This window comes from Solanum verrucosum, unplaced genomic scaffold (genome assembly GCF_900185275.1).
Source record: "Solanum verrucosum unplaced genomic scaffold, falcon-dt-bn FXZP01000079.1, whole genome shotgun sequence".
NCBI lineage: Eukaryota > Viridiplantae > Streptophyta > Magnoliopsida > Solanales > Solanaceae > Solanum > Solanum verrucosum.
In genome coordinates, this window is record NW_026020368.1 from 3,791,770 (window position 1) to 3,818,800 (window position 27,031).

Consider the following 27,031-nt stretch of genomic DNA (forward strand, 5'->3'; position numbering starts at 1 on the left):
AAATTGTGGCTAATTAAAACAGTTCCTCAGAAAACTTTTTAAATTTATAAATAGAGACAACAAAACTTCCTTTCCTCTACATCCTTTCAATAGCAATGGCACAAAATGTAGGATCCAATTTCTTCACTGTTAAAAACTTAAAACTTGGATACCATTTTCTAATCTCTCACACACCTTACCTCTTTATCATTCCAGCCATTTCTGCTTTGGGATTTTATAACCTTTTAACTATAACTACCTTAGAAGACTTGAATAATCATATTATTCTTATGCTAAAATCTTGGCCAATTATTATTATTTTCTTCGCCGCTCTCTACTTGATCAGGGGTCGTCCAAGAAATGTTTACTTAGTCGATTTTGCATGTTACAAACCAGATGAGGCGGATATGATGAGCAAACAACAACTATTAGACATAATGTCATTAACTTTTGATGACGAAGCTGTACATTTACAGAAAAAAGTATTGGAGAAAAGTGGTTATAGTGACAAAACGTATGTTCCAGAGGGTATCAGAAGGCTACCTGAAAAGTTATTGACGTTTGAAGAGTCTAGGAAGGAAACAGAAAAAGTCATGTTTGGAGCCATAGACAATTTATTGGCGAAAACAAAAGTGAAGGCTCGTGAAATTGGGATAATTATAGTGAACAGTGGCTTATTTAATCCAACACCCTCTCTATCCTCTATGATAGTTAACCATTACAAGCTTGGATCGGATGTTCTCACTTATAATATCAGTGGAATGGGTTGCAGTGCTGGACTCATTTCTATAGACCTTGCAAACCGGCTTTTGCAGGTTAGTTCACTATAACAAAAACAACTTTTAGCGGCAATAAATAGACATATTAATAAAGAGTGCTAAACTCTTTATCGACATTAGTTAAGTATCATTAGATCCAATATTGCTAAAGCCTTTAGGGACATATACAAAGAATGTTAATTGCCGCTAAAAATATATATTTAGCGGCAATTGTTAATTAATTGCTTGCTAAAAATTATTTTTGATGTAGTGGTTAGACATTTATTACTCTATCCATACGTTTGATTCTATGTATATTCATATACTACTTTGTTAAAATTGTAAAACAGACACAAGTCAGTGCCTATGCGATGGTAGTTAGCACAGAGAGCATCCATTGTGGTTCTTATCTTGGAAATGATAAATCAAAGCTTGTATCAAACTGTCTTTTTCGTATGGGTGCTGCTGCCATTCTCCTCTCTAACTGCTTCTCAGACTCTCGTCGTTCCAAATATAAACTTATGCACGTTGTGCGTACACATAAAGGAGCTGATGACAGAGCTTTCAAAAGTATATATCAAGAACAAGATGAAGATGGAAATATTGGCATATCGCTCTCAAAAGGCCTAATGGTCGTAGCTGGAGAGACTCTCAAATCAAATATAACGACTCTCGGGCCATTAGTCCTTCCTATGTCCGAGCAACTTCTATATTTTGGGTATTTAATTGCTAGAAAAATCTTTAAATTGAAGAATATCAAGCCTTATATCCCGGACTTCAAGTTGGCGTTTGAACATTTCTTCATTCATGCTGGAGGAAGAGGAGTGCTGGATGAGATGGAGAAGAATCTTGACCTCACGGAATGGCATATGGAGCCTTCAAGAATGACGCTTTACAGGTTTGGAAACACATCGAGTAGCTCGTTGTGGTATGAATTGGCCTACTCTGAGGCGAAAGGGAGGATAAAGAAGGGCGATCGAGCATGGCAAATAGGTTTCGGGTCAGGATTCAAGTGCAACAGTGTTGTTTGGCATGCCCTGAAGACTATTAATCCTGCTATGGAGAAAAATCCCTGGACTGATGAGATTCATGACTTTCCAGTTAATGTCCCTCTAGTCATGCCTCTTTCTGTTTGAATATTTACTTGTTAGTTGTCCCAAATGGGAAATAATGGAGTAATTGTTTACCTGTAATAATAAATATGGACATTTATAACCAACTCTCTAATGTAAATGCTGCTAAAGGCTTTTAGCGATTATGAATACAATGATATTAACTCAATTGCCTAACTAGAAAAATGTACTGCCATTACTAAATGTGTCTTTCGTCCTAGTGGATAGGTTCATTACCAGTTATGATAGATTATGTTAATGATTAAAACCAAAAATATGAGTACTATTTTTATGTCAAATTCTTCTCGTTCTGTATATCGGTCTGTCTCATGAACATACACAAAGTATAAATTCATGACCTGATGATAGACGACCTATGTCTAAAGGCAGAGAAATCGACACCATCAAAGCGAAAATTTGAATAATAAGATTAACAAAAAATAATATTGCAGATTCTTTTGTGAATGGTCAACGTGGATCATCATCATATATATATATATATATATATCTTATTCACGCAAACCTATAAAAATGGTTAATGAAAATTTTATTAGTTAAATACAATAATGTATATATTTATTTCAATTTGATGAAGTTCAATCATGTAATTAGTCTTATCTCACTAATATTGCCTTATAGACAATATTTGCTTTGTATAGTTCTTGTCATCTAACCAGATGTGTTTTGCATGTGTATTCCACGCTAAATTGTTTAGATGTAATATGAACATGTGAAGAGAACAACTACATTTTATGTATTCACATATTTTCACATTTGTTGTGAGTAATTTTTTTTAAAAAAAACTCGGAACATTTTAAAATAATATTTTTTGAACTTAGAAGATCTTGTTAATTTGATAATACATTTGTGACATATATAATACTTTAATTAAATACAAATACTTTCCCAAATATAAATATAGATTTGCATTAATGAAAATATCTATCTCATAAAATTAACTATTAAATAAATAATAAAAATTAAACTAATACAAACTTCAACTGGCGCTATTACAAGTCATATGAATTTTTATTCGTGTAAAATACTAAAATATTAAGAAATAGTAAATAAACAAAACAAAATGGTAATGTTTGTATAGTAATAACTATTTTGAAGCAATCTTTATGAAAGTCTAAATCACATAAGTAACATTGATAAATAGTCATTCTTTTGTCTTGAGCATCAAAAACAAATTGTGACAATTATCTAAATTTTGGAAAAGATATTCAGAAGCATATATCTACATCACAAGAGAAATTGTTAACAAAAACAAATAAATTTAGACTACATCATGTTAACTTCATATATTGGAACATTACATACTAATGTATATATTAGGCAAAAAAATAATTATTATATCATCAAAATAATTTTCCTCAAGTACTCGAGGTTATGGAATATACCCTCTTAGGATAGAATGACTTACTTCATCAGAATAGTGGTACCTCATATTCCGCTAAACTTCGAACTCACTCTGCAACAATAAATCACACAAAAAAATTTAAAATGCAAGAAGAAGATGAGTAGATGATTAAAAAAATTGTGGTTGAAAAATGAGAGGAAGTCCCTCTATTTATAGTTAACAAATGATAGTATGAACAAATGTTTTTTGTGTCTTATCTGAAAAGTCAAGACCTTTTCACGAAGTCACAACCCTTTGGAAAAGTCACAACTTATTGAAAAAGTCACAACTCATCGAAAAATCACAACCCTTCAAAAAAAGTCACAACTTGTCGAAAAAAGTCACAACTTGTCGAAAAAGTCCCGACTCATCGAAAAAGTCACAACCTAAGTTAGGGATATTATAGTAATTTAACATTCAATTTAGGAGTTCATGTTTTTAAGGTAATATAGAAGATTTGCTTTGTATTTTTCTTGTCATCTAACCAGATGTGCTTTGCATGTGTATTCCACGTTAAATTGTTTAGATGTAATATGAACATGTGAAGAGAACAACTACATTTTATATATTAACATATTTTCACATACGTTGTAAGTTTTTTTTAAAAAAAAAACTCAGAACATTTGGAAATAATATATTTTGAAGCTAGAATATCTTGTTAACTTGATAATACATTTGTGACATATATAATACTTTAATTTAATACAAATACCTACCCAAATATAAATATAAATATATATATTTGCATTAATGAAAATATTTATCTCATTAAATTAACTATTATATAAATAACAAAAATTAAACTAATAAAAACTTCAACTGGCGTTATCACAAGTCATATTAACTTTTCTTTGTCTAAAATACTGAAATATTAAGAAATAGTAAATAAACAAAACAAAATGGTAATGTTTGTATAGTAATAACTATTTTGAAGCAATCTTTATGAAAGTCTAAATCACATTAGTAGCAAAATAAAGTCATTCTTTTGTTTTGAGCATAAAAAACAAATCGTGACAATTCTCTAAATTTTGCAAAAGCTATTCAGAAACATATATCTACATCACAAGAGAAATTGTTAACAAAAACAAATAAATTTAGACTACATCATGTTAACTTCATATATTGGAACATTACATACTAATGTATATATTAAGCAAAAAAATAATTATTATATCATCAAAATAATTTTCCTCAAGTACTCGAGGTTATAGCATATACTCTCTTAGGATAGAATGACTTACTTCATCAGAATAGTGGTACCTCATATTTCGCTGAACTTCGAATTCACTCTACGACAATAAATCACACAAAAAAATTTAAAATGCATGAAGAAGAAGAGTAGATGATTAAAAAAATTGTGGTTGAAAAATGAGAGGAAGTCCCTCTATTTATAGTCAACAAAGGGTAGTACGAAAAAGTGGTTTTTGTGTCTTATCTGAAAAGTCATGACCTTTTCAGGAAGTCACAATCCTTTGGAAAGTCACAACTCTTTCGAAAAGGCACAACTTATTGAAAAATTCACAATTCTTTGGAAAAGTCACAACTCATTGCAAAAGCACAATCCTTCGAAAAAAGCCACAACTTATCGAAAAAGTCACAACCTAAGCTAGAGATATTATAGTAATTTAATATTCAAGTTAGGAGTTCATGCTTTTAAGATAATATAGATAAAATAAAATAGGTGCAAAATACAAATATCGGAGTAATTTTGATTGTGTTATATAATTTGAGTAATTGGACATTATCTACTGTTTAAGATCGATACACATTAGCATCAACATGAGAAATCCTGAATCTCATCTATCCAAGAGGTTTTCCTTTTTGGCTGCATCAGCAGTCCTTCTTTATCCTATCCTACCTTTGGCCTCGGAATAAGCGAGCTACTTGAAGTGTTTCTGTCACGATCCGATTTCTCAAGTCATGATGACACCTACTATAACCCACCAGCAGGTAAGCCAACCCGTAACCCGGAACAACAAGTAATGGGTGTGAGGGTAGAAACTAAACAAGAGTAGACAAATAACAATATAAACAGGCGAAAGCAAACCAAAAACATATATATAAATAAAGATCCCTCCCAGAACCTGGAAGTCACTAGTACAGAGCTACTAACAAAATGAGTACAAGTCCCAAAAGTAGACAACAGAGACTGGACTGTCTCGAAAGGTAAAAGACAAGTCTATATATATACAGATGGAGACTGAAATAGTACAAAACGTCGTGTGCTCCCTCCCGTCTCCGGATCAGTCTGCTCCAAGCTCGATCAACGCTGGCTACTAGTGCCCGGACCTGCATCACGAAATAGATGCAGAGCGTAGCATGAGTACCAAAACAACAGGTACCCAGCAGGCATCATAGGCCGACTGAACTTGAAAAGTAAAGGCAATATGACAAGAAGGAATAACACAAACCGAAGTCAAGAACTAAAATCCTAACTAACAAGGGAATGCACACGAGTGTACAAAGAACTAACTAAAGTAATCTATAAGCTAACTACACCTAACTGGACCCCCATAAGCCCAGAAGGTACACTCGTGTGCAAATTAAATAAAAACCCGAACGGACCCCCATAAGCCCGACGAGTACACAGAATAACTATAACTAAAGAGAATTGCATAAAAGAACCCAAGAACGAAGAACATCAAACCAGAACCTCAACCCTAATTAGTAGAATCTGACAGTATGGAGGCCGGACCTCGAACCGGATGCTCACAAGAAATACCCAAGTAACCAATCACAAGTAACAAGTATAAGAGGCCGGAACTCTAACCGGATGCTCTATATAAGTATTTGGGCAATAGAGGCCGGAACTCTAACCGGATGCTCTATATAAGTAACTGCGCAATAGAGGCCGGACCTTAAACCGGATGCTCTATAAAGGTGCCAATGTAGCTGCTGAAAGAGTCCTAATCGATCCACACTCATAAATGTCCGTGGAACGCCGTCCATACTTAGCCAATCAATGTAAGTCCTTGGAACCAAATCGAAAATCAAATTCAAATCGCGAAGTAGAACTAGTGTCGCCGACGTAACTCGTGAAGCTGTAACATCGGGGAAAAATAAGGATAAGTAAAGTTGGAGCAAGTGTATCGCCTAGCTAAGGCCCAATCTATCAGACTCAAGTCTGCTACACCAGTCTACAGGGATCTAAGTCGGCCGAGCGACGTCGGGGCAAAACTAAGGCCTATCAGATCCGAATCATGTATTTCTAAGGCAAACCCTAGTCAAACCTAAACTAAGGCCCAAATGCTTCAAATAAACAATAAATAAGCATGCAAACACTCCACACAGCGAGGAGGGTCCGTTAATAACACAAAGCATGCTCACAGTTACCCGATAATTTCGGAAATAGGCCGAAAACATGATTTCTTAATACCTATGCAAGATTCAATAACTACCCAACCCAAATCCCAACTAATCAACATGCATTCACATTCTCGAGCTCAATCTAAGAGAGGAAAACCGTAGCCTACCTGTAGGCCAATCACACGCGCTCCAAAATCACTTCTCCGGAGCTTTCCCTTTCTGAACGTCCTCGAAACGCTGCCCCGCTATAAAAAATAGTATCACAACGTTAATACGGTCGTTTAGACACCAAAATCACAACAAACGGAGACGGGTCAATTTTGGAGTCAAAACGGGAATCGTGGGACCCGCGCAGGAAATTCTGAAATTAACCCCAAAAGTGGGTCCTAACCAGTTCCCCCAGCTCATGTCCCAAAATGGAACACAATTCGGGGCTCGGGAACAACACAATATCAACATGCAACTAAAACCCAAATTTTCTCAAAAATTAGAAATGGGACAGCAATGTATTTACCAAAAATGAGCGGTCTACAGTAAAATCTAACAACACGACAATGTTCTCCTCGAAAAACCACTCAAGATAGCCTCAAAAATCACCAAAATCGGATCTAAAATGGCTAAGAAAACAAGTCTCAAAAATTTCCAAAATCAAGCTCACAAAAGGGGTCTGGCAGCAGGTATTTTTCGAAAATTACCTCAAACGGGGACTCCAAATCACTATCCGAGATCACCAACGCGTTGTCCTCGAAAAATCTCACAACTTTGCCTTTTGGATCACCCAAATCAATTGAGAGATGAGAGAGAGATGAGGGTTTGAAATTTGGAAAAGTTGGCTGATTTTCTGCAATTTCCCAAAACTTAAAACTCCGACGGGGTGCTCCGAACTCGTTCGGAACCCCGTGCACGCAAACGAGATATGCAACCATACCAAATTTGATATTCCAGACTCAACGGCGCAGTCGAAATTTCCATCAGAGGTCATTTCGATAAAAAGTGGGTCCCACTTCCAAAAGCCATTTTAAGTCAAAACCCACAAAAGGGCTCGGAAAGATATCGAAAACCTCCAGACACAAAAGAAGGGTCAATCTAGACCAAACTCGACATTCCGAAACTAACCACGCTGACAGAATTCTCATCCGAGCGCGTTTACTCAGAATGTTGACCAAAGTCAAACTTAGGCTTAAACTTAAAGTTAAAACGCCTAATCGCACCGACTCACACTGAAAACCTCGGGAGTCATGTCGACCATGCTACTAGCCTAAAATGACCCTTCTGGAGCTGATGGAATCGTCGGAATTGGATTCCGATGTCATCTTCTTGAACTTTTGATCGAAAATGATCGTTCAAGGTTCATAAGCTCCAAAACACAAAAACTCGCACCAAGACCAAACGAACGACCAGGTGACCGAACTATCAGTCCCAGCAAGTCATAAATGACTTGGGGTCGCTATAGGAACGCTCTAAACGACACACAGAAGGCAAGACACAGAAATGACCACGAGGGTCATTACAGTTTCCGAACCTATAAAGAGTCATTCTTGAAGGCTCATCTACCACACCTCTCCCCCCTGCAGATATGCTCGAACGCCATTTTGAAATATGGTTTCATTTTCCTCTTTTATCTCATAGTTTAAATTCAAACCAAAACCAAATAAAAATCAATTTTGTTAATTTGTTTGGTTCGAATTTCGATTTGAATTGATTTTTAACCAAATTGGGAATGTCCCCATTTACGGTAAGGGTGCATTTGCGACTTGTACAAAGAGATAAGTAACCAACCTATTGCAGTTGTCCAAAGTACCTGTTAAGCTATCAACCTATATAATCTCAGATGAAAAGAAATTGGGTTACAATGTAACTGCTTTTACGTACCAAATTTTGTTGCCTTTTTTAGCCCACAAAAGGACACTAATAAGTCATGTACAATTATTGATAATAATCTTTTCCAACCCTTTTTTTTTTCTCTATGAGCAAATGTCTCTTTCAACTTTTTAAGGAGGTTTTTATGAATGAATTTAAGTTAGAACTCTTTGATGTTGTTTGGTTACCAAGATTAGGAGATTTGGCTCCTCTTCATTTCCTTTCTCTCATCTTTTTCCCCAAGTTCTTATTTGGACGAGAGACATCTGTCATAAATTTAAATCAATGATTGAAATCTAATAAATTAAAAATATGTTTTAACCATGATTAAGATATATTTTGTATAATTACTTTCAAAATATAAGACAATCCCAAAGTATAGCAATTAAGTTAATTAAATTTGGGGCATTTTTTCCCACCTTTGGTTATTGATATATGCTAATATTGATATAACTTATTTATTTCATATAATTAATTTCGGGATAACCAATCTGAGTTGGCGTGACTTGGTACTTGTGAAAACTTGGTCATGAAAATTGTGGCTAAAACAGTTCCTTTGAGAACTTTATTATAATTAGAGACATCAAACTTTCTTTTCCTCCACATCCTTTCAATAGCAATGGCACTTTACCTCTTTATTATTCCAGTCATTTCTACTCTGAAATTTTACCTTTTAACCCTTACAACCTTGGAAGACTTAAACAACCATGTTATTCTTATGCTGAAATCTTGGCCAATTATTATTATTTTCTTCGCCGCGCTATACTTGATCAGGGGCAGTCCAAAGAAACGTTTACTTGGTCGATTTTGCATGTTACAAGCCAGACGAGGCGGATATGATGAGCAAACAACAACTTTTAGACATAATGTCATCAACTTTTGTAGACGAGGCTGTACATTTACAGAAGAAAGTATTGGAGAGAAGTGGTTATAGTGACAAGACGTATCTTCCAGAGAGCATTAGAAGGCTCCCTGAAAAGATAATGACGTTTGAAGAACAAAGAAAGGGAACAGAAAAAGTCATATTTGGAGCCATAGACGATTTATTGGCGAAAACAAAAGTGAAGGCTCGTGAAATTGGGATAGTTATAGTGAACATTGGCCTCTATAACCCAACACCCTCTCTATCCTCCATGATAGTTAATCATTACAAGCTTGGAGTGGATGTGCTCACTTATAATATCAGTGGCATGGGTTGCAGTGCTGGACTCATTTCTATAGACCTTGCAAATCGACTTTTGCAGGTTCGTCTAACGCTTTCTTTTTCTTGGAAAACAGTTTTTGCAAAAAATTCAAACATGTTGAGTAGTTGTGATTTTTTTCAAATATTTGTATATCAAGTAAATGAATTTTGTTTTCTTCAAAAATGCTCTAGAAAAACTCTCTCAAAAAAGTACTTATCGGAATTTTATGTTTCAGGAGGAACTGGTTCAACATATATAGCTTTTTGCAATTTGAATAGAAGAACATGACTCTGTAAAGATTTTTCGTGTGTTATTTGTATAACTTGTTTGTTCTATCGAAAATTGTAAAACAGACACAAGTGAGTGCCTATGCGATGGTAGTTAGCACAGAAAGCACTGACTCTGGTTACTATCTTGGAAAGGATAAATCAAAGCTTGTATCAAACTGTCTTTTTCGTATGGGTGCTGCTGCCATTCCTCTCTAACTGCTTCTCAGACTCTCGTCGTTCCAAATATAAACTTATGCACGTTGTGCGTACACATAAAGGAGCTGATGACAGAGCTTTCAAAAGTATATATCAAGAACAAGATGAAGATGGAAATATTGGCATATCGCTCTCAAAACGCCTAATGGTCGTAGCTGGAGAGACTCTCAAATCAAATATAACGACTCTCGGGCCATTAGTCCTTCCTATGTCCGAGCAACTTCTATATTTTGGGTATTTAATTGCTAGAAAAGTCTTTAAATTGAAGAATATTAACCCTTATATCCTGGACTTCAAGTTGGCGTTTGAGCATTTCTTCATTCATGCTGGAGGAAGAGCAGTGTTGGATGAGATGGAGAAGAATCTTGACCTCACGGAATGGCATATGGAGCCATCAAGAATGGCGCTTTACAGGTTTGGAAACACATCGAGTAGCTTGGTGTGGTATGAATTGGCCTACTCTGAGGCGAAAGGGAGGATAAAGAAGGGCGATCGAGCATGGCAAATAGGTTTCGGGTCAGGATTCAAGTGCAACAGTGTTGTTTGGCATGCCCTGAAGACTATTAATCCTACTATGGAGAAAAATCCCTGGACTGATGAGATTCATGACTTTCCGGTTAATGTCCCTCTAGTCATGGATCTTTCTGTTTGAATATTTACTTGTTAGTTGTTCCAAATGGGACATAATATAATTGTATTGTTTACCGGTAATAATAAATATGGACATTTATAACCAACACTCTAATGTAAATGTTGCTAAAGGCTTTTAGTATTATGAATACAATGGTATTAACTCAATTGCCGTTAACTAGAAAAATCTACTGCCACTACTAATTGTGTCTTTCATCATAGTGGATAGGTTCATTACCAGTTATGATAGAGTATGTTAATGATAAAAGGGAAAAGGGTATTATATACCCCTCAATTTTGCTATTTAAAGTTGATATACCCCTTGTTACAAAAGTGACTCACACACCTCTACCGTTACAAAAGTGACTCGCATATATTCCTACCGTTACAAAAATGGGTCACATATACTCTTTTCATCAAACAGGAATTTCTTTATATCAGTCTCTGTCCCTCATGAACATACACAATATTAATTCATGACCTGATGATAGACGACCTATATCTAAAGGCAGAGAAATCGACACCACCATATGTTTCATTGTCAGATTATAATCGGAAGTTGGTAATAAAGTGTGAGGATTCATCTTCTTCTTTTCAACAATCAACGACTAAATCTGAGAGATCATTGTGCTGGGAAAAAAAAAAACATAGCAACTAACCAGGGAAGCAATACTAATCCTACAAGAAAGGAACAAGAATAGTAAATAGTACGATTATCAAAACACAACAAACAACAGACAAACACCAGTAGGCCTAAACCCTTGAAAAGCAAGTTAACACTCCATTGTCTACTACGTACTCTGGATGGAAGCCACCACTTCATCATCCTCGATGTCTCCACTTCCTTGAATTATATACTATTTAAGCATCAACATGGGAGATGAACAGGGAAATCCTGAATCTCATCTGTCCAAGGGTTCTTTTGTTTGGCTGCATCGACAGTCCTCAGCGCACCCCATACAACACTGTTACATTTGAAGCCTGATCCAAAACCAATTTGCCATACTCTGTCACCCTTCTTTATCCTCCCTTTGGCCTCGGAATAGGCCAAATTGTACCAAATTGAGCTACTTGAAGTGTTTCCGAATCTATAAAGAGTCATTCTTGAAGGCTCCATAAGAAATTCCGGGAGGTCAAGATTCTTCTGAAGCTCATCCAGCACAGCTCTCCCTCCTGCATGTATACAGAAATGCTCGAACGCCATCTTGAAATCAGGGATGTATGGTTTCATTTTCTTCTTCAAGACATTTCTCACAATTAATGAGGCGAAAAAGAGTAGCTGCTCGGACATTGGGAGGACTAAAGGGCCAAGAGTTGTGATATTAGTTTTTAACGCCTCACCAGCAACTGTCATCAAGTCTTTTGACAATGTTACGCCTATCTTTCCATCCTCATCCTCTTCTTGGTAGGCACATCTATATGCTCTGTCATCCGCACCTTTATGGGTACGGACAATGTGCATCAGTCGATATTTGGAGCATCTACGATCTGAGGAACGGTTTGAAAGAAGAATAGCAGATGAACCCATCCGGAAAAGACAATTTGGTAAAAGCTTTGATCTCTGCTTCCCTAAGTAGAAGGCCGTTGAGATTATTTCTGTGCTTACTACAAGTGCATACGTGTTGCGTTTCCCCTGTTATGTAAAGGCTATTTACATTTTGTACCAACAATGTTGTTCGAGTAATTTTGATTGAAATGAAAAAATATATTTTCGTCAACCAACATTTATATCAACTTTAAATTTACCAACCTGTAAAAGCTGGTTAGCAAGGTGGACAGAAATGAGTCCAGCACTGCAGCCCATGCCAGTAAGATTATAAGTAATCACATTGACTCCAAGCTTATAATGGTTAACAATCATGGAACAAAGAGAAGGCGATGGATTAAACGCACTAGAATTCACAATAATAATCCCAATATCTCCAATCTTCACTCCCGTTGTTTTCGTCAACAGATCATCTATAGCACCAATTATAACATTTTTTGCTTCATATTGGTTACTACTAAGGGAAAATTTAAATGGCATACTTGAGCCATTGTCATCGTTGTGAATGTACGTCTTATCACCTAAACCTGACCTCTCCAAAATTTTCTTTTGAAACATTAAACTCTCTTCATCAAACATATCGGACAATTTTTCTATCAGATATTGTTTAGACATCATAAAACGTTCATGTGACTTGTAACACGCAAAATCGACCAAGTAAACATTTCTTGGACGACTCATCAAGTATACCATGGTTAAGAAAAAAACAATAATTGAACAAGATTTCAACATGGCAAGATGGTTCATGAGATCTTCAATAGTAAGAGTTGAAAGATGAAGTAGCATGGCAACAAGAATTGGAACAATGAGGAGATAAATTGCATTTGAAATTAAGTAATGGTATCCAAGTTTTACATATTTGATTTGATGGACTTGTGCATAATTAGGAGAATTTTCTGCCATTGCTTTTGGAGAATAGATGAGGATTAATGGGTAAAACAAGAAATAATTGAGTTCCCAAGTAGATCAACATTAATAGATTTAAAGAGTGGAAATTAAAATAGACTTGTCCACACTACTAAAAAAAAATCACTATTTTTCCAGAAAATATTTAATGGTTAAAATTAAGAAATTGAAGTAATTAAAACAGAAACTTTAAAGAGCAAGGTCCACAAGCCACAGGCTGCCCACAATTATAAAGCCTAAACGCTTCACTAGTATGCCCATTCGTGTTTTAGAACGTGGGGCGTGAGGTGAGATAAAATAAGGTGAAATATAAGGAGTAAATTCATGAATCTATAAAGCGTATATGTCATGGATTTTTAATTTATGATTTTATTATTAAGTGGATAAGTAAAAGTAAAATTTGTAATAATTATGCAAATAAATTCAAATAAATCATTAATAATATCAAAAAAATTATACATATTATTTGAGACAAAAAAATTATAGTAGTCGAAATAATTTTTAAAATGAAACCATCCTCAAGTTCGATATGAAAATTGGTAATTACATATTGAAGGAAAATATATTTTGACAAAATATGTTTATAATTTATCCAACATTTGACATGTTAGCTTTTAGAGAATTCGCACACATATATATGTGTTAGATTATCACTCTCAAGCCCAAACATTATAAAAAAATTATATATAAAAATGCTAAAAGCATATATAATTTTAATTGAATAAAATCATAAATAATAACATTTATATGATCAGAACCACACTAATTTACAAATATATAGATAGATTTAATTGTCTATAATGATTATTAATATTTTGCAATTGCATATTTAATCAAATAATTAAAATCTTAGAAATAGACTATTTTGTTCTGATAAAAAAAAGTCAAAAATATCTTTAAACTATGTAAAATGAATAAAAATGTCCTTAGTTGATAATTTGGTCCAAAAATATCCTTATTGTTATTTAATGGGTCAAAAATACTCCTTTTCAAATAAATATATTATTTATTTTCTTTTTAAACACATTCTTTTACTAATGATGATTTTTTTAATTAGAATATATTTATCCTACTTCAATTCGACAAGACTAAGAAATAAATATACTTTCTATTTTATTAGATTTTTTTTTATTGTTATCTAAATGAAAATTAATGAAGGGTTACTATGATCTCGTATATGTTGACATCCCTATTTTTATAAATAAGGTGCAACATCATGGGACTCATTTAAAAAATAATTCAATTAAATTAAATTAAATTAAATAGAATTTTAGAAAAATGTAGAGTGGCCACCTAGTTTTAGGATAGTTAGAAAATTAATTAATTAATCTACGAAATCAATAGATTCTAGATAAAGATTCAAATGATCCCAAAAGAAAGGTATTAGCACTCTTCAGAATCTATAATTGTGGCCTTCACTTAACTCATTTTTTCAATTTGAGTAGGATATAAAAATAATTGCACAATAGCACAAGTATGATAAACATGAATATACAAAAAAAAAGAAAAAAAGTAAAGCAATAATATGAGAAACGACATAATATTTGCCTAACATCAATAATAATATATATAATAATAAATCAAAGAGCATTATTCGAATGTCTTCTTTGGGAAGCAATTTTGTATACCTATAAAAACACTTAGTAAAAGTGTTAGTAATGAATTAGTATAAATCAAAATAAATGACTAGAAATAAAACTCTTCTTATGAACAGAGAGACCTTAAAAATCGATTATTCAGGCCAATTTTTAACTTGTAATATATAATGTAAGTGAATCTAAACTAAAATTTTCATTTTTTAATATTCGTGGACTGATGAGATTCAGGACTTTCCAGTTCATATCCCCGCAGTCATGCCTCTTTCTACTTGATGAATTTTTACTTATTAGTTGTTCCAAATGGGAAACACTTTTGCTTAGTCAAGGAGTTAGCTCCCTATGATCACTAACTAACACTATAACAAGTAAAGGATTTAGTGTCAATTATTAAGTGACAACAATATTATATTCCACGCCCCACGGTAAATGTCGCTAAAAGGAAAAATAAAATAAAATAAATAAATGTCGCTAAAGGCAATAGAGACAATAGACAAGAAGGGGAACAATTCTCAGGGTCGCAATGGTAACAAGATAGGAATTCATCTGTGTTGCCACAACAGACTAAAGATTGCTAGGCAACATCTGATGAATCATTTCCACATAAATGGTAACAACGATGCCATCAATTGGAGAGAATATAACGTCTTTTCTACATTGTTATGAAATTTAACAACAAAACAGTGTGAAAAAAACATAGCAACTAACAAGGGAAGCAGTACAAATCCTACAAGAAAAGAACAAGATTAGCAAATAGTCTAAATCGAAACACAATAAACAACAGGCAAACACACCAGCTAGCATGCCTAAACCCTCATAAAGCAAGTTTAACTCTCCACTGTCTACTACTCTAGATGCAAGCCTCCACTTCATCATCATCATTATTGTCTTGGGGATATCCAAATTCGAAAAACTTATTGGTGCTCCACATGACTAAAATTACAAAATTTTAGGTGCAAAATACATATAGTAAGTACTAGAGTAGTTTCAGTTATTGACCATCATATACTGTTTAAGCATCAAGAAGGGATCGATGAACAGGGAAATCCTGAATCTCATCTGTCCAAGGGTTCTTTTCTTTGGCTGCATCGACAGCCCTCAGCGCACACCACACAACACTGTTACATTTGAAGCCTGATCCAAAACCAATTTGCCATACTCTGTCACCCTTCTTTATCCTACCTTTTGCCTCCGAATAGGCCAAATTGTACCAAATTGAGCTACTTGAAGTGTTTCCAAATCTATAAAGAGTCATTCTTGAAGGCTCCATAAGAAATTCCGGGAGGTCAAGATTCTTCTGAAGCTCATCCAGCACAGCTCTCCCCCTGCATGTATACAGAAATGCTCAAACGCCATCTTGAAATCAGGGATATATGGTTTCATTTTCCTCTTAAAGACCTTTCTCGCGATTAATGAGGTGAAAAAGAGTAGCTGCTCGGACATTGGGAGGACTAAAGGGCCAAGAGTTGTGATATTAGTTTTTAAAGCCTCACCAGCAACTGCCATCAAGTCTTTTGACAACGACGCGCTTCTCTTACCATTTTCATCCTCATCTATATAGGCACATCTATAAGCTCTGTCATCCGCACCCTTATGGGTGCGGACAACGTGCATCAGCTGATATTTGGAGCGTGGACGATCAGAGGAACGGTTTGAAAGAAGAATAGCAGATGAACCCATCCGGAAAAGACAATTTGGTAAAAGCCTTGATCTCTGCTTCCCTATATAGAAGGCACTTGAGACTATTTCTGCGCTTACTACAAGTGCATACGCATTAGCTTTCCCCTGTAATTATATCATTTTATATATCAGTAATTGAGAATTATATACGACTTGTTTCTGTTAATTTGCACCAAACACACCCTGTCCCTGTATGAAGAATTACGAACCTGTAAAAGCCGGTTAGCCAGGTCGACAGAAATGAGTCCAGCACTGCAGCCCATGCCACCAAGGTTATAAGTTATCACATTGACACCAAGCTTATAATGGTTCACAATCATGGAAGAAAGAGAAGGCGATGGATTAAACAAACTAGAATTCACAATAATAATCCCAATATCTCCAATTTTCACTCTCGTTTTCGCCAACAGATCATCTATGGCACCAAATATTTCCTCCTCTGCTTCATTTAGGTAACTACTAAACGTATATTTAAACGGGATTGTATCTATTGGAATGTACGTCTTATCACCTAAACCTGACCTCTCCAAAATTTTCTTTTGAAACATTAAACTCTCTTCATCAAATATTTTTGACATATTTTCTATCATAAGTTGTTTAGACATCATAAAACGTTCATGTGGCTTGTAACACGAAAAATCGACTAAGTAAACGTTTCTTGGACGACTCATGAAGTATACCGTGGCTAAGAAAACAACAAGAGTTGAGCAAGATTTCAACTTGGCAAAATGGTTCATAAGGTCTTCAATAGAAAGAGTTGAAAGATGAAGTAGCATGGCAACAAGAATTGGCATAATGAGGAGATAAATTGCATTTGAAATTAAGTAATGGTATCCAAGTTTTACGTATTTGAGTCTAACTGAGAGAAGAAAATTAGGTAAATTAGGAGAATTTTCTGCCATTGCTTTTGGAGAATAGATGAGATGAGGATTAATTGGTAAAACAAGAAAGAATTGAGTATGATGAGTTTCCCAAGTAGATCAAGATTGTAGATTTAAAATGTGAAAAATTAAATAGACTTGCGCACACTACTAAAAAATCATTAATTTCCCGCCTGAAAAATGTTGGCGGCTATTTTCACAGATATTTTGATCGACTCAGTGAGAAAAAAGAAAAAATAGAAATTTTTCCATATAAAAAATTTGAAAGTTCTCCACTATTTCGGTGAAAATATGTTTTTCGCCATGCATTTTTCCAGTGAGCTAGTTCAGTAAGTGAAAAAATCATGTTGTATAACACAAATTTCCGGCAATTCACCACGGGAAAAACTTTGTTTAGTTCCACTCAACCGCCCTCCTATTACATTATAGTTTGTCATGCATTAATTGATACTATAATTATAAATGCAATGCTAAAGTCCGTTATATCTATATTAACTTTTAAGTATTGAGTTTCCATTTCTTACCATAAAAAAGAGCAAATGTAGATGGAGAATAATAGAAAAAAGGTTGTTGTAAACGAACTAGATATCTAAGGTGTAGATGTCTAATGGAGTTAATTAAGTAGAAAATAATGCGAAAGTGAAAAATAACATAATGTGATCACACAAAATTAGGCTTAATTGTTTTAACATATTGAACTGAACTTTTTTTATATTTAATATCTACTTTTAATTGTCAATTAATGAAATCAAACTCTTAAAAGTATCAAATTGAATAGTACCGAACGTCCACCCACCATATGCTTCTTGATTCAGGACCAAATAAAAAAAAATTGCAGAGTTTTAGGTTTTTGTATAAGTATTGCAATTAGAGATGAATCTGTATTTAAATTATAGATTTAGCCTTTAAGATTTTTAGTATTAAATATTATAATTTTGAAATTTTGAGTTCAAAAATATTTATTAAAATTTGAATAATTTTTCACCATTGTAACTTCAATTGAAACAACACGTCTATATCGGCAAAGTGCACTTATTTAATATGTGTAATTTTAAATTCATTCTCTTCCACGAATAAAAATATATAAAAAGTTAGAAGATAATTAAAATTAAGACATTGTAATAATTAAAAACAGAAACTTTAGAGTGCAAAGTCCACAAGTCACTAGTATGTGTATCCGTGTTTTAAAAAGTGGGGGTGTGAGACAACAAGTTTTATGATACATGGAGCTAAATTTAATCTTCAAAATACTAGGCATACGTTTTATAGATGACAGATTTATGAGACGTATATTTTATATGTGTTCAATTTTATAATTTTATTATTAAGAAAATAAGCAAAGTAAAATTTATCACTAATAATAAAATCACCATTATATGGAGCTAGATTTTATCACTAATAATATTTTTTTCAAAATTATAATTATTATTTGAGATGAAAAAATGGCAAAGCTGAGATAATATTTAAAATGAAATTACCATTCATATTTCATCAATAAATTTTGATACGGTAATTAAGTATAAAAAAACAATAACTTGACACGATATGTTCATAATTTATCTAGCATTTAATATGTTAGCTTTTAGAAAAAATACATATAAATGATAAATAGATCTACTGATCTCAAGTCTTTAATATTATAAATTTGATGTCACAAGTCAATTAAGACATTCATATTACTCGTTAATGTTTTTATGTATGATAAATAATTCTTAGCCGAACATGCTTAAAAGTAAATAAATAGTCAAAGTTTTTAAATTTAGGTTTTTGGGGAATTTGTTAGATTAATTAGCTATGATATACTTAGATACTTAAGTATAATCATAGAATTTACTATTACTATTCACACCTAGTAAGTAAATATCTAACATGACAATTGTTGCCATAAATAGCAGATACATGATTTTAGGGTGGACGTTCGATATTCAATTTAATATTTTCCAAGTTCAATTTTAATAGTTTGATAATTAAAAGTAAATATCAAATACCAAACTTTCAAAGTTTGATACAATAAATCTCAATTTGATTTGTTTATTCGATTTTTGGTGATTTAAATTCACTCTTCACCAGCAAATGATTTTCACTTATTTTTCAGAGTTTGATTGATAAATGAAAGTTTATAAAAGAGGGATAGTACTATCATCAAATCGGATTGCGTTATATTGAAAGTTTTAGTACGCAAGATTGGTAGTACTCCTTTCATTCCAAAATAATTGACACATTTTAGATTTCAACAATTAATTTAATTTATTTTAAAAGCTATATTAGGTTAGATTGATTCGATATTTTAAAAATTAAATTTAGAGCTATATTAGGTTAGATTGATTCGATATTTTAAAAATTAAATTTAGATATTTAAAAAATGTATAAAAAATACTAAAAAGTATATTATTTTTTTCTCATATCAATATGATGTAAAAATATATTTGTCCTACCCAACAAACCCTAAATAGTGGTGGGATTACTCCCGTATTAACTACTTGATAGCTTTTCATTAATTCTTAAAAGGCATTTGAGAAAACTATATATGGTCCTTAATTCATAAGTACGTAAATAGAATTGTCAACTTTTGTATCGGCGCGAGTTTAATGAAAACTTTAATTGTTCAAAATAGAGAGGCCAAAGTTCATAGGGGAATAGCAAGGGGCTAGTTGCTAAAATTTCCTTCTGCAAAAAAAAAAATTAAAAAAAAATTAACTCTTTAACTAGCTAGCCTCTTACCACCAAAAAATATGATACCATGGATGCAAGTGCTCCTTTCTTAATTAGAAATTTTAGGTTCGAGTCTTGGATATGGAAAAATCTTTGATAGGAACCGCTTGCCAGGTTGCCCTCAAATGGAACCCTACGCAACACAAGTCTAGAATAATCGTACTCCAATACAAAATCAAACACCAAATGAAGCTAAAATTTGTTTCTTTTTCTCAAGAAAGTTAAGAAATGATTACCAAAAGGGTTGAGTTTAATACTCACTGGAAAAAGGGAACTTACCTAAATCCCACTAGTTTAGGAATTAATTATTTAGATATACTTTAGTTTGTAATGTTACGTATGTTATCGGATTTTAGCCTGTCTAAATACGTTCAGATACATGTATCTAGATCAGAGATACATGGGATCAAAATTAGGTATAATTTGTTTTAGATACATTGTATCCAAGTGAATTCGCATGTACCAGAGAGACATAATAAATATCGATCTCCTCTCTCCCATCTAGCTCGCCAATCTCCCACCAAATATGTATAGACACATGTATGTATCTAGTGTGATTTGCATTATCTAGGATACATGCGAATCTCGCTCACCTCTTTCCCTATTTTTGTGTATCAGGTAGCGAAAATACATGTATTTAAGTGTATTTTTCTCAATATACTTAGTGATAAGATAATTTTTTTTGAAATTATAGGTAATAATAATATATATAGTAGTGAAATATATATAAATATGTAGTGGAAAAAAATACAAGATCATTCGGCTGGTCTTCTCAATGCTTTTGACCCAATGATTATAGCCCAACATAAGTCACATTCAAAAAGACTTTTCGGCCCCAAAGGTCATTAAAGAGGAATTTACAAAAATGACTACAGTTTTAGGGTTATTAAATTGGAATAGTTATAAGTATGATTTTTTTTTTTTTTTAAAAAGGCGACATGTTATGTCTATATTTAAACTATAGTCATTTTTGTAAGTTCCTCATTTATTATATTTTGATTCTTAGATATATGTATTTGGTGTGCCCAGATACATGCTAAGCGGATATATCTAATTATGTGTATATAATTATGGATTGTAACTGAAACACGTCAATTTAGAAGCAAATCACACATTATTCTCTAAATTTCTCAATTTTTTTTTTATATTTCTTCACATTTTTTGCAAGCATGAAAAATCTTTTCCCATCGATAAATATAGTATTAATTCAAATATCTGTAAACTTTATCAGAATCTTAAACTCTTAATTAGATACATGTGTATATTATGATTATCTAATTATGATCATTAACTCCTAATTAGATATAAGTATATATTTGAAAAACTTGCATGCAGTTTAAGTGTTGGGAAGGTATGCTAGGGTCTTGTTTCGGTAGACATTACTCGGGACTCATTTATTTGTATTTAATGAACAGCTTAATGTTAATTATTCAAATCTTAGACAGTTTGTTTTTAAAGTTAAATCTTAATCATTTAAATTTTTATTATCAAATGTGTTTGTTTTTTCTTATTTCACGATCACTTAACGAGGCTAAATAGATTTGAATTAGGGAAAATTATGCAAAAGGGCCACTCGGTCGTTTTCTTTACACAAATTTAGCCCAATTTCCAAAATTACCAAAATCGGTCAAATACTATTCTTCTTCCTTTCAATTTCGTCACTAATGGTTGTTGTTGCTTCTTCTTTTCGAGCAAATTATATATCGAAAGACTCGAAATATCGAAAAGATGTCATATCTAAATTTTGGGACTATTTAAAAGTTATTTTGAGTTGATCGAGATTGCATTCGTCACTGTATACTTAATGTATAGTTAAGTTATATTCAATTTTTGAGTGTATCATATTGTATATATAGTCGGTGTATAGCTCATGTATAGGCAAGTTGTATTGTATAGTGGGTGTATACTTTCTATGATTTTTGACAGACTATATTGTATATTCAGTGTATATTTCTTGTGACTTTTGACCATCTTTTTATGTAAATAAAAATATGTTTATATTTGTTGTATATATTTAAAACTTGCCCTTTGAATTATTAAGATTTGTAACAAAATTTTAATATCATTAAGATGTCTATTTAAAAAAATTCTACAAAAATGATAGTTCACTACTATTTCATCTTCTTTCACCCACCAATTACACACACCATTTCAATCACAACTACCATCGCCGTCAATTAGCACCACCAGCTACCACCCACAACCACCATCCTCAGCCTAACAACATTTACCATTACCTCCAATCACCAAAATCAATTGTCATCACTGATATAATCATCATTTGTAATCATCACCACCAACTATTATTACGTCCACTAATATCTATCGATACCACCTTCAACCAACATTATAATTGCTAATTGTTCATCATCCTTCATGTAACACCCCTAAATACTGACCAAGAGTCTCTTGTCGATACACCATTGCTTAATTACTACAGTATGTTTACTCTCATTTTGGGAACTTGAAATGTTGTGATATTTGCAAACTTGCTTAACATAATTGTGATCGTAATTTAAGGGACTGTATTGGGGTATTTTCGTAATATTCTAATTAGAATTATTTATAACTTTAAAAGGAGGTGAGGGATATATATATATATATATATATATATATATATATATATATATATATAGGTGTATATGTATGCATTTTGGGCAGCACACAATTATTTGGGCAGCACCTTGACAGTTGTAAAAGGGATAAACATCACTTTTGGTGACTATATGTTTACACCTCCTCTATAGTGAAACTCGTGTTTCTTAGCTCTAAGAAACCCGGTGAACTCTCTCTAACCATACTACTCTCAAAATCACAAGAGAAAAACTTGGTCCTTTTGGTTGGAATTAGAGACACACCCTTCTCTTTGGTAAGTGATGAAATTTGTTCATGAGCTTGGTAGTTTTTGGTATTTACAGCATATCTCGGTCTCTAAAACTTCGTTTACAGTGAATAAATATAATTTGGAAAGATAATTTGTATACCTACAACTCTTATGTTTATGTAAAACTCTAATTTAGTTGTTATGGATTCGAAATATGGGACGCAACATAGGACAAGTTCTGTCCAAATTTCGAAATTAGAAATCATGTATAAACAACTGTTAGTGTATCGATGATATCTTTTTGTACAAAATATATTTTGCAATGATTCTTGATTGTTTGCAACCTTAAGAGATGTACCTACATCTTTCATGAAGAATATGCAGTCCAGTTTGCCGTTTTCCTTTTCAAATCTAAGTTGCGACATGAGGTAATAGGCTAGCCAGAATTATTGTTTTGGGAGCATAGTCGTATTTGTACAGGCTAAGCTTACTTGTGATGATAATCCTGTTTTACATTAATATTATTGAGCTACCAGGGATTAAAGAAGTTATTTAATTTTATTTTAAGGTTGTATATACTTGTGAACAAGTTGAGGACCTTGATACGTTGGTTGGTCTACGGTTTGAACTCTTGAAGTTGTGTTGGAATGTTGCTAAGCTAAGCACTGAGGTTTGTATATTAACTTGTATTTGTACTCTTTTTACCTGTTGGTATATCTGAAAGTTTATCTTGGTACCTTGGTTACCCCTTGTTACTTTGCATTGTCGTGTTGGTATCCTTTAAGACATTAAAGACGCTTGTTTAACTCGCCCACTTGTACAAATTGTTTGATCACTTGGTACTCTTGTTGGGACCTTGTCCTTCTTGTGGTTGTGACTTTGTCACTATTGGCATGCCTCTTGATTCGGATCATTTGCCATCTTGACTCTGGATTTTTAGTTCGTCTTAAGTATAGAAGTTGTCCATTTTAGGTACGGACTAGAAAGCCATTTTTAATATGGTTCTTGGTTCTCTTGATTATTGGGCTTTGACCCTTCTTGATACAGGGCGTCGGCCCTTCTTGATACCTGTTTGTGCTTGGTGTGACGACATGATGTATTTATTGGGCGAGCCTTGTTATTGAATCTCTTGGAAAATAGTGTTATAAGCGTCCTTGACATCTGGATCTTTAAATATCAAACTTGACACTCTTTATATATTGTTTACTTGATTTTTTTATTATGTCCAATTGTGCTGCCCATGACTTGAGAAAGGTAGCTTTGTGAATCTGAGGGCTCCGAACTTATAGTTTTTGCACCACTAAGTTATATGTTTAGCGATAGTTGTTTCTATCGTAGGGAATGTTCGAGAGGATGCATGAAGTTGGCCATTGGAGATGGAGATTTTGAGAGCCTTAAGGAAGATCACATTTGCATATAGGCATCTATATTTTGTATAAACCTTGGGACTTATACATGATCTATGTGTTGTATATTTACATGAAAATTTGAGGGTTAATTTGATCATGTCACCATGGGTTGTAATATAAGTATGGCTATATGTTTTGTTCTTTTGGGGTGTGTAAGCCCAAGTCTTATAATATATTAAATTTAGGCCAAAGTCATCTGCGGCCCCTCAAAGTTGTCTTCATTATTCATTTAGACACCTCAACTACACCTACTACCTATTGAACACTTAAATCTTAACAAATTTATACATATTTAACACAAAATAATAATCAATAAAAAGACAAACATGCGTGCATCTCAAGCACACAAACATACTAAATAGACCAATGAAATAATGACATGTGTCGATTGGATTAACTTATTTTAAAATTTTTATTTAAATAATTCAAAAGGAATTTTAAAAAGAAAAACCAAAAATTATTTTTGAATTAACCCATCCCCACCCCCACCCCACCCCACCATTCTTCTTCATCTTCTTCATCTTCTTCATCAGAACTAATTTTCCTTGGCACTGGGCCGTTGTATCTCAATCGTCAGTATACCATCGCCTCCCCTTTCTTCTTCATCGAATCTTATTCCTTTCACCGACATCGATAATACACCATTGATGTCCATTTAAGTTACTCCTCATTCACCTTTCATTTTTATAGCATTACATCTTCCATTCATTGTCTTCATTTTCTTTTCACTACTAATCATTTATCACAATTATAAGAAAACTTTTGTCGAAAAAAAATCAATTACTTCACTGAAAAATTATTTTCATCGAAAATAATGGACCTTCGCCGGAAATATTTGAGACTTTAATTAAATCTATATAAAAAAAAAAAAGGAAGAAGAAGAAGAAGAAAAAGAAGAAGAATTGGAGAATTGGAGAGGGAGAGAGAGAGAGAGTTGGGTGTAGGTAAAGAGATTATGGAAATTGGAATAGTTGAAGATGGCAGAAAATGGAATAGTTGAAGATGGCAGAAAGCTTCCTTCGTTTTTTTAATTAATTATTATTATTATTTATTTGGTTAGGTGTATAGGTTGGAAAGAAAAGAAAAGAAAATATATTTTTAATTGATTTACTCGCTTTAGGAGAGTGATGTACACGTTTTTTGCCATGTCAGCGTTTGTGTCTAATTGACATCACTTTTGAGCAGATAAAGTGTTCAATAGGTACAAACCTTAGTTGAGGTGTTCAAGTGAATTATGTGGACAACTTTAGGTGGCCGTGGATGACTTTGGCCTTAAATTTACTATTTATTTTGAATATTTGTGTGAAGCATGAACCGGCTGATTTCGGTACTCAGAAGTGGGTAATATTCTTGTTATTTCATCCTTAAGTGTGAGGATAATATATGCATGAAAAGCTCGTCGGTTATTTGCTTAAATTATTTTTGGGAGGGTTTTTCCGTCATAAGTTGAAATTCCACTCCGTATCAACTTTGACATCACATAAATGTTTAAATGGGCAAGATGCACATCCTTAACCAAATTATTCGTTATGAACCTAATCCCTCTACTAGATTATAGTCAATATGCCCTCGTTAATCGCTTTTGAATGTCGCAAGTATTAAATTATGTTTCATCTTTGAGCCGTAGTATCCTTCCGAAAGGGTCACTGCACTTCATCACCATCATCAGTTAACTATCAATATCATTTCACTACTAGTTATCATCCACCATCAATAATAACCACGGTTGATCAATATTGTCAACCACTATACTATAAGATATTATCCATAACCACCATCATTCCAAATCGACACACACAATTATCATTATTAGACATCACGTCACCATCAATTGCCTTATAAAAAGATTTAAAATATTTTATTAATATAATATTAAATCAATTTAGTATTTTATTTGAATTTTATATTTATTATTTTTTAAACAAATACAAATTTTATATATTCAGATGTTGAGAAAAAAAAATCTTAACTATTTAGTATTCAAATTTTCATTCAATGTCTAAATATTCATTCAGATTTCGACCTTTAGGAGACTGTTTGGATTGCTTTTTTTTTTAATTCAACTTTTGGCCTTTTTAGCCTAAAAAAGTGTTTAAAACACTTTTTGTATTTTCCAAATAATTTCTAAATTAAAAAAAGAGCTTAAAAGTTAAAAAACCAAGTCTATTTAAAATAAGTCAATTCAAACACTTTTTGTGCATTATCAATGCATTAAGATTCAAACGTCTTAATCTTTTAATGAAAACAAATAAGCCACCAATCATGTTAAAAGACTTCATAAATAAACAATCAGTTATGTATTTCAATTTTGACTTCCGTGTTGAAAAAATAAGTTTTAACAAGACTTACTTTTTTAAAATATGTTTCTGCTTATATCTAGATGTATGATAATGTTTCATACCATGTTATGAGTACCATACATGTGTCGATCATGTAGGCTTGATGCATGACAAATTGATCTCTAATGTGAATACCACACACCAAGTAAGAAACCAAAAATTAAAAAGGAAAAAGAAAGGCCAAGTGGCCAACTAAGTAGAGTAGAGAGTAAATGAACAGTCATCTATGTTTGAGAAATTACTTAGAAATATCACTTTTGTTTTTTTGAGGATTACAATGTTACCCAATTGTTCTTATTTTCCTCAAAATACACATGACACAACAAAAACACACTTCTCTCTTCTAATGAGATGGCATGCCACATTATTCGTTTTTTTGAATAACAATTTTCTAACACTTTTAAATCATCCATATTTTATACC

General features: G+C 33.0%; 2 protein-coding genes and 2 pseudogenes across 2 annotated transcripts; 2 read left to right on the plus strand and 2 right to left on the minus strand.

Moving 5' to 3' along the window:
• Positions 1 to 95: 95 nt before the first annotated feature.
• On the plus strand, positions 96 to 1,903 carry LOC125838260 (3-ketoacyl-CoA synthase 2-like). Its single transcript, XM_049517343.1, has 2 exons — positions 96 to 794; positions 1,088 to 1,903. Exons 1-2 carry the CDS (start codon positions 96 to 98, stop codon positions 1,871 to 1,873), a joined length of 1,485 nt encoding a protein of 494 aa, XP_049373300.1. The 3' UTR covers positions 1,874 to 1,903.
• A 5,147-nt stretch (positions 1,904 to 7,050) lies between these two features.
• LOC125838022 (3-ketoacyl-CoA synthase 11-like) lies at positions 7,051 to 10,738 on the plus strand (annotated as a pseudogene).
• An 846-nt stretch (positions 10,739 to 11,584) lies between these two features.
• LOC125838231 (3-ketoacyl-CoA synthase 20-like) lies at positions 11,585 to 13,183 on the minus strand. Its single transcript, XM_049517307.1, has 2 exons — positions 12,467 to 13,183; positions 11,585 to 12,349 (listed from the first exon to the last, which is right to left on the minus strand). Exons 1-2 carry the CDS (start codon positions 13,163 to 13,165, stop codon positions 11,585 to 11,587), a joined length of 1,464 nt encoding a protein of 487 aa, XP_049373264.1. The 5' UTR covers positions 13,166 to 13,183.
• A 2,567-nt stretch (positions 13,184 to 15,750) lies between these two features.
• On the minus strand, positions 15,751 to 17,345 carry LOC125838213 (3-ketoacyl-CoA synthase 20-like; annotated as a pseudogene).
• Positions 17,346 to 27,031: the final 9,686 nt, after the last annotated feature.